Here is a 10,596-nt window from a genome sequence, read left to right as displayed (position 1 = left end):
GTAAACCTGCCCATGGCATACAATCCAAGAAATACTAGCATAATACTAACAGTACGGGAAAGGGTTCAATAAAACAAGCAACAAATTAAAAACGTGAAATAGCAAACAATAGTTACGCAATGCCTGGGAACGCTTCTCTGAACAGGATGGTCTTTAACTCAGTTTTGAAACCAGTTGAAGAAGTGATGAGCTGTATTCAGGGGGGAAGGAAGTTCCAGGAGTGAGGGGCAGCAAGTGAAAAGGGACAAATCCGGGATGGGGCAGAGAAAATCCTTGGCTGAGACAGCAGACCTTGACTACCAGAACAGAGGGCACGAGTGGGAAGGTGAGGAGAAAGAAGGTCTGATAAATAAGGAGGAGCCAGCCCATGGAGGGGTTTAAAAGTCAGAAACAGGAGCTAATACTGAATACGGAAAGGTTGGGGGAGCCAGTGAAGGGATGACAACAAAGGAGAGATATGGTCGGAGCGGTGGGCGGATGTAATAATGCATGCAGCTGAATGCTAGACAGAAATTAAAGGACGGAGGTGAAAGAGAGGGAGCCCTGCCAGAAGGAGGTTACAGTAGACCAGAGTGTGGACCAGAATCTTGGCAGTAGAGGCAGAGAGATATGGTTGGACTTTGACAATATTGTATAAAAAGAATCTACATGCCTTAGCGGTGGTCTGGATCTGGGGGATACACGACAGAGAAGAATCAAAAATAAAATAAAACCAAGAATACGAGCTTGCTGGGCTGGTCGAATAGAAATGTCATAAACAGAAAAGGAGTGTTGAAGAGTAGACTTAGGTGGAAAAACGAGAAACTCTGTATGGACATATTGAGCTTCAAGCATCGATGCCACATCCACTGAGAGACAGCTATAAGACAAGATGAAACTTGCTATTCAAGACTCAGAGAAAGGTCAGGGGTGGAAAGATATAGCTGAGTGTCATCGGCATACAAATGATAGGAAAAGCCAAAAGAACTAATGAGTTTTCTTAGGGACAGTGTGTAGAGAGAAAACAGAAGGGGACCCAAAACAGAGCCATGGGGAACTCCAACAGAGGTGAACAGAGGACAATGTCTGACCACCCGTGACCACTGCAAAAGATCTGTCTGACAAATAAGATCTAAACCAGTCAAGAACAGAGTCTGAGAACCCGAGATCAGAAAGTATATCAAGCTAGAAGATAGTGATCAACGGTGTCAAAGGCTGCAGACAAATCAAGAAGAATGAGAACAGAGGAAAGGCCATTAGCCTTGGCCCGTAAAAGATCATCTAAGATCTTAGTGAGACTTGTCTCTGTAGAATGCCATGAGCAGAAACCAGACTGAAAGGGATCGAGAATGGAGTTGGCTTCAAGAACCTCAAAACAGTGAGAATAAACGCCCGTTCCAAAACCTTAGAAACAAAAGGAAGAAGAGAAATCGGACAATAGCTAGACACAGAATAGGGGTCAAGAGAAGGTTTTTTCAGAATAGGAGAAACTGAAGCATGTTTAAAGACCGAAGGGAAGGAACCTGTAGAGAGAGAGAGATTAAAGTTATAGAGAAGCGAGGGCACAAAAGAGGGAGCTATAGAAATTAGAAGACGAATAGGAATAAATTAATTTTGTGTTTAGGTTTGGGTCCCATCTCCAAGATATTTCATTATGTACATATATGCAAATACAGGTATTCCACAATCCAAAAAAACCCAAAATTCAAAACTTCTGGTTCCAAGCTTTTCCAATAATGGAGACTCAACCAGTACTGTATTATTTTGAAGTTTAATAAATTTCTGCTCTCTTTAATGCTACTGGTCTTGTTTGAACTTTATTTTATGAGTCTTTTTTAATATTGCAGCAAAGCCACTACACTTGAGAGAACATATGGGCCAGCATGGATAGCATATGGGCATTCATTTGCAGTTGAAAGTGAGCATGACCAAGCCATGGCTGCTTACTTCACAGCAGCCCAGCTGATGAAAGGGTAAGTCAAAGTCATTTTGCAAGGCAGTAATGAATATAAATTAATAAATGCCTCTTAATGAAAGAATAGTAAGACTGAAATAAGACATAATTTAAAAATAGTGAAAATAAAGTATCTGTCCTGAGACATGTATTTGGTGTTTTACTTGAACTTTGCAATGAAATTGAGAGTTGCTACTGTAAGATTAGTTCACTATATTTTTCTCAAAATAAGGAAGCCTACTTTTATTCCTTTTTTGCTCATTGAAGAATTTATATGGTAGACACTTTAAATATTCTAATTTTATTTCTTTTTTGCAGATGCCATTTGCCAATGCTATACATTGGGCTGGAATATGGCTTGACTAACAACTCAAAATTAGCAGAACGCTTTTTCAGTCAAGCTTTAAGTATTGCACCTGAAGACCCTTTTGTAATGCATGAAGTTGGCGTGGTAGCATTTCAAAATGGAGAGTAAGCTTTTCCGTTTTTTGATTTAGTTGTGTAGATATAGACATTCTGGATCTAATTTTGCTTCCTAGTTCCTCCAAAGTTTAGAGACCATTCTCTGCTCACTGGCCTAAAGTATTGCATTGGTGATGTTCATGTTCACTTTTGGTTTGCAGAGCAGACTGCCGCCATGTGCAGTTAACAGAATTACTGTTATCTGTTAATAATAATATTATTAATTTATTTATATCCTGCTTCTCCAGAAGATCAAAGCAGCTAACAGTAAAAACATCCATAAAATACAATAATCGCTTCTACCATTGTATCCCTAACCCTCCCTTCCACAATAAAATACAATTAAATTATTAGCCATTATTGAAACAGTAATTAAAAATACAAAGCAGAGATAGTTAGGGCAGTTGTTGAATGATCAAATACAAGGTTGTTAAAATATTAATCTGGGATGACCAGCCGTAAGAGATATGTCTTGATTGCCTTTTAAAAGCAATCAAGGCTAGTGATACATTGAATCTCCTCTGGCAGGCTATTCCATAATTTGGGAATGGAAGAAGATAAGGTCCTCTGGGTAACTGTAGCCATCCTAGTTTTAGTTGGCTACAGTAGTTTTTATTGGAGGACCTTAATGTGCGGGTCAGATTATATAGGAGAAGGTAATCCTGTAAGTAGGCTGGAGCTAAGCCATGAAGGGCTTTAAAGGTTATAACCAACACCTTATACTGCGCCTGGAATAAATGGGAACCTTTATTGAATAATTTGGGACATCTGTGCAGAAAGCTCAAGTAAGTGAGAGAAAAACATCTGTTTTTACCAGTATTCATCTGTTACTACTACTGTATAACTTACAGGTAAATAATACCAACAATGTGTCCTGTTTTTAAAACTGTTAAGTCTTTTTCGCAGTTTTTGTATCTTGCGGGGTCCTAACATTGGAACAGCAAACATTTTAAAGTAGCAAGTCATGCCTTTTTTAAAAAAGAAGTGACCGTAGGCTCTTTTAATACCATAGGCAAATTAATGACATGCAAGGCCTTTTTCATATTGATGGCTAATTTGAAAAAATTGATCAGTCAGACATGGATCAATAACTGTGCTTTATCTTAGTGACCTTCTCTCTTCCAGCTGGAAAACTGCAGAAAAGTGGTTTCTTGATGCACTAGAGAAGATCAAGGCCATAGGAAATGAGGTATTTAAATTATATATTGTTATCGATTAGTTACAATTAATTGGTTAGTCACCCCTATGCCTCTGCCAGCAGAATTTTGGAAGCAGGATTCTAATGTATCACTTGTGCAGGAGAACCAAACACTCTGCCTGGTCACTGTCCAACTTTCCAGAAGCAATACATTGACAGACAAGCACCCCTACCATCCTATCTGTACTGCAATGAGGCAGGCAAATCTCTGTTTTGCTTAACAGTTGTTGAACTGTTTTGAATGCTACTTCTTATGTCTATGGCACACAAGCAGTGTGAAATACATATTAAGTGCAATAAAAACAGTACTGTAATAAAACAGTTATTCCAAGTCATTAATCGGAATCAACAGTATAAAACAAAATCATAGAATTATGAGATAAAGAAGTTAATCTCAGTTGTCACTAAAAACGGAAGAGTAAAACAAAAGGTAGTTTTACCAAACAATGGCATAATACTTTTATCTCTGACACATTCAGCAATCCAGCTACTCTTGATTCTGAAAAGGGGTTAAGACATACATTGCAGGGACTGCTTATTGCCTTGTGGAAGAAATGAAACATTTTGGCCTATCATATTCTGAGGAAATAATAGGAAGTCTGGGCATGAAAAAGGATTTTAAAATCCATATCAATAACTTCCTAGATCTTATCTACATTATTTTATTGTGAAAAGTTTTATACAGAATTAATTTCCACTTTGTGTGTGATCACGTATTGCATGAGAAATATTTTTAATCTTTGAGTCATTTGAGGTGCCAGCTTGGAAGAAAGGGGAATATACTGTAAATCAAATATATAAATGAAAATTAATAAGGCATGATGGATTAATTCTGTCTGAAGTTTCCATTGACACAGCATTAAATTTTTGTATTTAGATATGACACTGATTATCTTACAGGTGACTGTTGATAAATGGGAACCTTTATTGAATAATTTGGGACATGTGTGCAGAAAGCTCAAGTAAGTGAGAGAAAAGCATCTGTTTTTACCAGTATTCATATTATAGTTTTATCCTTAATTACATAGGATCCCAGTTTTGCAATCATATTTGCATTGAATTGTTCATACTGTTTGGTATGTAGGAGTCTATTAGGTGTATGTGGGATGTGATATAGAATGTGACGTCCTAAAAAACTCAGGTATTAAATTTTTAAAAGCAAGCTTATTGTCCAAATTGTTAAAGAGTAGTTTCCAATGAAAAGTCAAAGGCAAGGATCTTTATAGGGCTTTCATTGACCATGTAATTGTTTGGTGGTCAGACATTTCCAAGTTGCATGATACTTTGATATCAGTGATCCTTCCTCTGTTTAGGATCCTTCCTCTGCTGGGTTCTGCAGAACCCAGACCTTTTGTTGTTGTTGAGCACCATCAACATGGCTTTCTTTTTGTTTCCAAGAAATTATAAAGGATGGTTAAAAATATGAAAATATTTTCATAATAAATTTGCTGAAATATTTTAATAGCATAACTTGTGCCAATTTTTGTAGGGATGTATCAACAGCAATTTTAGTTGATCTTTGTTTATCTTAATAGGAAATATGAAGAAGCTCTTGAATATCATCGTCAAGCTCTAGTGCTGATACCTCAAAATGCTTCTACTTACTCTGCTATTGGATACATACACAGTCTGATGGGAAACTTCGAAAGTGCAATTGATTATTTTCACACAGTATGTGTGTATATATTGCTTAAGTAAACATTTCTTTGAAGTAAGGTCTCTTAGGTTACAAATTTAAATGGGGACTACAACAAATAGTTGCAATATGAGTACTCTTGCTGCAAGTTGAATCCCAGGCACTCAATTCCACCCTCATCTCACAAAATCAGGTTGCATTGCATTTGGTTGTTTTGAGGAGTAGTCCTCCCCCTTAGAGATTTTTACAAAGGGCTTTTATTTTTGCAAGCCTCTGAGTTGCTTTAAGTCTGCTGAGGCTTCCCTTTTGTACATTGATAGTTTAGGTTATCTCAGAATATTGAGATTAGTATTAATGTATCTTTCCCCTTTATTGATTTTGTAATTTATCATTTCTTTAAACAGGCCCTTGGTCTTAGGAGAGATGATACATTTTCTGTTACCATGCTTGGACATTGCATAGAAATGTATATTGGTGATTCTGAAGCCTACATTGGTATGTTATTATCCTTTCTGTTTGTTACTGAAATCATCCCATACTGCTGTGGTTTGAGACTTGAATGTGTGTGTGTTGCATGCGCTTATTTTGCCATAGTGAATTACTCTAAAAAATTAGTAATTATGCTTATATAGAAGAAGAAAATAATTATCAGTTTGAACTTGAGTTATTGTGCACATTATTAGTTTGGTAAAAACCAAAGGTTACAGCTGAGGTGTATAAACTTTGGACCAAAGGGCTGCATAAAATGCCATGGGAGGTGCAGAGTAATATGCACACCCATGTACATTTTGGCTAGCATCCTGCACTGGGAAACATAGCCACATAAGGGTTCCATGTAGATGCCTGTTGTTGTGCATTCAGCTACAGGAAGAGAGCTGGAGGCATTTTTGCTCATCCTCCTGTCCTTTTGAAACATGGAAATGGCCATGATGGAAGATTGTGCTACTGAATAGGGGGCAGGGAGGCACCGTCTGTGACCATAACAGTGAGTTGCAATCGCATAAGGAAAACGTATGGTAGCATAATTATTGAACGATGCCAGCCATTAATTTTCCAATTCTTCTCCCTTTGCCTCACTGCAGTGCAGCTATGCCCAAATGATATGCTTCATGAACCCATTTCATTATGATACATTCTGTTATAATGTACTAAATTTACGTTCATATGCCCCTTTCCGCCCTGTGCCTCATTTTCTCTTCCACATGAACAAGAACCTTCACTTTTTAAGAAGTGCACTCCCTCAGTAGCACATGTAGAAGTGCTCACAGCCACACTTTGGAGGCAGGAGTAATACACACTCCAAGGCCAGCTGGAAGAACATATTGTACAAGATGGTGATCTGGTAGCCAGCCTCAAAGGATTTTTCTCACTCTTGCTGCTTCTTGGAATTTCAAAGAAACAACCCAGTTGGAAGTGGACAGAGAACAAAATGATAATCAGGTGTAGAGGAAAGCTAAAATGAACATGCAACTGCTGTGGTGGGAACATATTCAGGGGTAGCCATATTGGCCATGCAGGAACATAGAATAACATCCAAATCCACAAAGCAGTGATACCTTTATTGGACCAACCAACAAGGTACTTCCAAAAAGATACTTCCTCTGAGACCTAAGATGTCTCTTGTAAGGTGGTTGTGACCTCAGAAGGAATGCAGATGTCTTGGATCTCAGAGGAAATACCTTTTGTGTTGCTAATAGAATTTAAACTTTATCTCCCAGACTTTAGAATGCTGTGTTCCCATTGTCACATGGCCAGAAGGAGGAAGGGCCTGCCTGCATAGATATGTCTCCAAAGCATCTCAATTCAGAACAGTACCAACAACATATTGACAAAATGCAAGCCTGTGACTAACATAGCCACAGTTTTTTTTAAAAAAAATTGAACCATGGAGGGAGTTTCATTGTCTCCACTGTAAGAAACCATTAACATCTCTGTGAAGTTGAAGGCTATGTGGCTGTATTCTGGAAGAGTTTATTCCTAAACTCTTCCAGGAATAAACTTGTCCAGAACACGGCCACATAGCCCGAAGACACCACAAAAAAGCTATTAAAATCTCTGTTGGGGATTACAACTGGTGAGAAAAGGATAATGATATGCATTGGCAGAGGAAGCTAAAAATGAAAGAGATGATCATTAGAGATGGCATCAGAGCTGTAGACTGTTGAACAATTGTTATATGTAATACATAAAAATTTGTGGCATGGGGTCATGGAATGCCCTGTGGTTTACAGTAGTGAAACAGACAATAAATACGAGCCATAATTCATTTGGGGCATTGTAAGTTGACTTAACATCTTCAGGAACTAGAATTGAGCAGTTTCTCAATGTTTATGTTCAGCAAGGGGCTACTGTAATGTTACTGTGTAGGGGAACCCTCACAGTGACTGAGGTACATCTGGACTGATGAGCACTGGAGCTGATGCATAACTGGACCAACGTGTCCCAGATGCTGATGCACAACTGAGACCCATGTGGAATTGGCATCAGTGCACATGTGCAATTGGGGTCTTTTACTGTTCTCCCAATATGCATCTCCACAATTCACCAACAGAGTTTCTTAACACTTCTACTACATAGCTATGTATATGTAAAGTTACACAGCTTAGACTATGATACAGAATTATCTTTAAGAATCCAGAGGATTGGATAGCAAATAATAATCTAGCAATTATTCTTAGAAAGCCATTTTGTGGTAGAAACTGTTCATTATATTGGAAAAATAATCTAGAAAATATATTTCAGGAACTGCCATTAAGGATAAATTACGCTGCTATGACTTTGATGTGCATACTATGAAAACCTTGAAGAACATCATTTCACCTGCATGGGATGTATTGGATATAGATATAGAAAGGCAAACTCTAGAAGAAAGTAATATCATGGCACTGGAAGCACCACATCAGAGAAAACCTACAGAAGCACCAGCTCCGTTGGATGAAACTTTTGAAATTGAAATGAATGAAAGTGATATGATGTTAGAAACATCAATGTCAGATCACAGTACATGACCTTAAAATAACTGTGCAACATGTCTAAGCAATTTTGTCACCTCATGCCTTTAGGATTCTGCTGTTTTATATGATTACATACTTGGAGTGTTGATATCAGAGAACTGTCCAAGAAGGTGACAGTGCATTTGTTTATACCAATTTTATTCTGCAGATTAATCATATGTATTTTTAATTGTTCATTGCACCTGTGACTGCTATTAAAAGACTGTGAATGTTTAAAAAAATACTTGATTTGCAATATATTAATATCTGCCCAAAAGCTGATGAATTACTGGTTTAGCTTTCTAGTTTTGTATATATACCTATGTTAAATATGTGTCATCATGACCACCTGCAAAATTTAGGATTTTGATATGGTATATTTTATTGTTTAACTCTGAATTAAAGTTTTCATTACTTTGTTCACCCCTTCATGTAATTGTGAAAAATAGTTTTTAGTAGTTGACTTTGATGTGCCATTGCATTGTTGCCCAAGTTTTTTTAACTGCAGTAGTAAATATGCTCTCTGTCCGATATTTGTCACTTATTTTAACTTCATTGCTATTTCTTCATACTTTTCTAATGAGATATTATTGAAGCAGCTGTCAAGTATCAGGTAGTGGTTAAACAAGAATTCAGCTCTTACTATGTTATATACGTTTAAGATGGAGAGGGCAACTGTGGGAAGGGTAGGGGGCTGCATTAATGCCCCAGAAGATCTTTGAAAACTGCATCAAGGGGGGGAGATAGAATTTTGCTTCCTAAATGCCCACTAATGTTCTCTGTGGCTGTGGAGGCATTTTTGCGATGTTTCAGGGCCCTGGGACCATTTTAAACTCTGCAGAGGACTTTTAAAAAAATATTAATTATCAGTAGGACCTGGTTTTTAAAAGGCTTTCTTGGGTCTAAAATGTGCTGGAGGACAAATAGTGGCAAATAGCCCCCTAAAGAGCATTTGAGGACTAAATATATATGGATATTTAAAAACAAAATTCCCCCTGGGTGCTGCACTTTGCTCAACCTTAAGGCTTAAGTTTTAATACCTTATTTGTCTAACCCACATTGTCTCTTGTCACTAAGAGCATTTCAGTGCATGTTTACGTTTGCATATGTGTTAGAAAGGGGAAAAAAGCTAACACTTAAGATTTGCACCCATGAAAATTTCATTAGATTGCCCCTCAACCATAGTCGAGAACAGGGATAGGAATCATGGGATTCATAGCCCCAAAGAAGCACTTACCAACAAATGGTGGAAAAAGATTTTTTTTTCTCTTAGAAACCTCCAGGAACCCAGAAACCTAAAAAAAGTTTTGCAGTGCACCACTGTACCTTTTACTTTTATACTTTGTTTAAAAGTCAGAATTGGATTTCTGTTTTTCTTATGGGGTGTGGAGCAGTCCTTTAATGCCCACAGCAGTTTTTAAAAAATGACTCCTGGGGCTTGGTCCATTCCCAGTCTTCAACTACCAGTAGGTTTCCCCCAGGAATGTGGAACAAATAGAGGATCCCTTATCCAAAATTCTTGGAACCAGAAATATTTGAGAGATGAGTTTTTAACTGTAATTTTAAATTTTTTTTTTAATTTGGGGATATTTTGGATTTTTTGAATACAAGTAGTGTAGTACATACTGTATTTGCAAGGCTGGAGAGACACAGCTGGAGAGAGATGCAAGTATCTTTGAAATGACAAGAGGCATGGATTTGTGGCAGGTACATTTGTAGTATGCTTGGATTCCCGCCATTTCACAATCCTCATACCTCTTTTAGCCACATCTCTTTCCAGCCTCACAAATGCATTATGTACTATGCTACTTGTATTACAAAAATCCAAAATATTCCAAAATTGAAGTGTCATGTCGATGCTCAAAAAGTTTTGGATTTTGGAGCATTTCAGATTTTCAGATAAGTGATACTCAATTAGTATTTGCATTAGCAAAATGTTAGATGCTGGCCTTTGTGTTAAAATGCTAGTAAGGTTGCCTTGAAGAAGAATCAACAAAGGGACAAGAAAGTCTGAATGGACTTCATAGAAAGACTGAAAGTGGTAAGAGAGGAACAAGTTTCGCTAAAATGGGCTCATCAGGAAAAGAAATAAAGGAAAGGTTTAATTTACCTGTGTGCCAGAGAGTTGCAGGAAGCCCTAGGAATAAGCAAATGATTGCTTTTTTTCCTGGTTATGTCTGCTAAAAGATGTAAATCTCTGGGGACTGGAGTTGGCAGAACTGCAGTAGAGAGAATCCCATAAAAACATGGGTTGTGGGAGAGCAGAACAGGATGGTGCTGCTGCAACACTTTGATATTGATCACATATAGTTATGTAGTTGCCATTTAGTATCCAAAAGAGCACCATCCACATACAGGAGATTCACCTGGGGGA

At 37.7% G+C, this 10,596-nt stretch overlaps 1 protein-coding gene across 1 annotated transcript in view; it reads left to right on the top strand.

Annotated features, from left to right (window-relative positions):
* Positions 1–8,753, top strand: part of LOC121926944 (cell division cycle protein 16 homolog) — an 18,766-nt gene extending 10,013 nt beyond the window's left edge. Inside the window, exons 5-11 of the mRNA XM_042460351.1 lie at positions 1,827–1,952; positions 2,252–2,404; positions 3,521–3,584; positions 4,494–4,555; positions 5,129–5,264; positions 5,634–5,724; positions 7,972–8,753. Of these exons, the coding sequence (XP_042316285.1) occupies positions 1,827–1,952; positions 2,252–2,404; positions 3,521–3,584; positions 4,494–4,555; positions 5,129–5,264; positions 5,634–5,724; positions 7,972–8,237 (898 nt within the window). The 3' untranslated portion in view covers positions 8,238–8,753. The remainder of the gene's footprint in view (positions 1–1,826; positions 1,953–2,251; positions 2,405–3,520; positions 3,585–4,493; positions 4,556–5,128; positions 5,265–5,633; positions 5,725–7,971) is intronic.
* The last annotated feature ends 1,843 nt before the right edge of the window (positions 8,754–10,596 follow it).

This window comes from Sceloporus undulatus, chromosome 3, assembly GCF_019175285.1.
Source record: "Sceloporus undulatus isolate JIND9_A2432 ecotype Alabama chromosome 3, SceUnd_v1.1, whole genome shotgun sequence".
Classification (NCBI taxonomy): domain Eukaryota; kingdom Metazoa; phylum Chordata; class Lepidosauria; order Squamata; family Phrynosomatidae; genus Sceloporus; species Sceloporus undulatus.
This window is presented reverse-complemented; position numbering and strand designations above follow the sequence as displayed.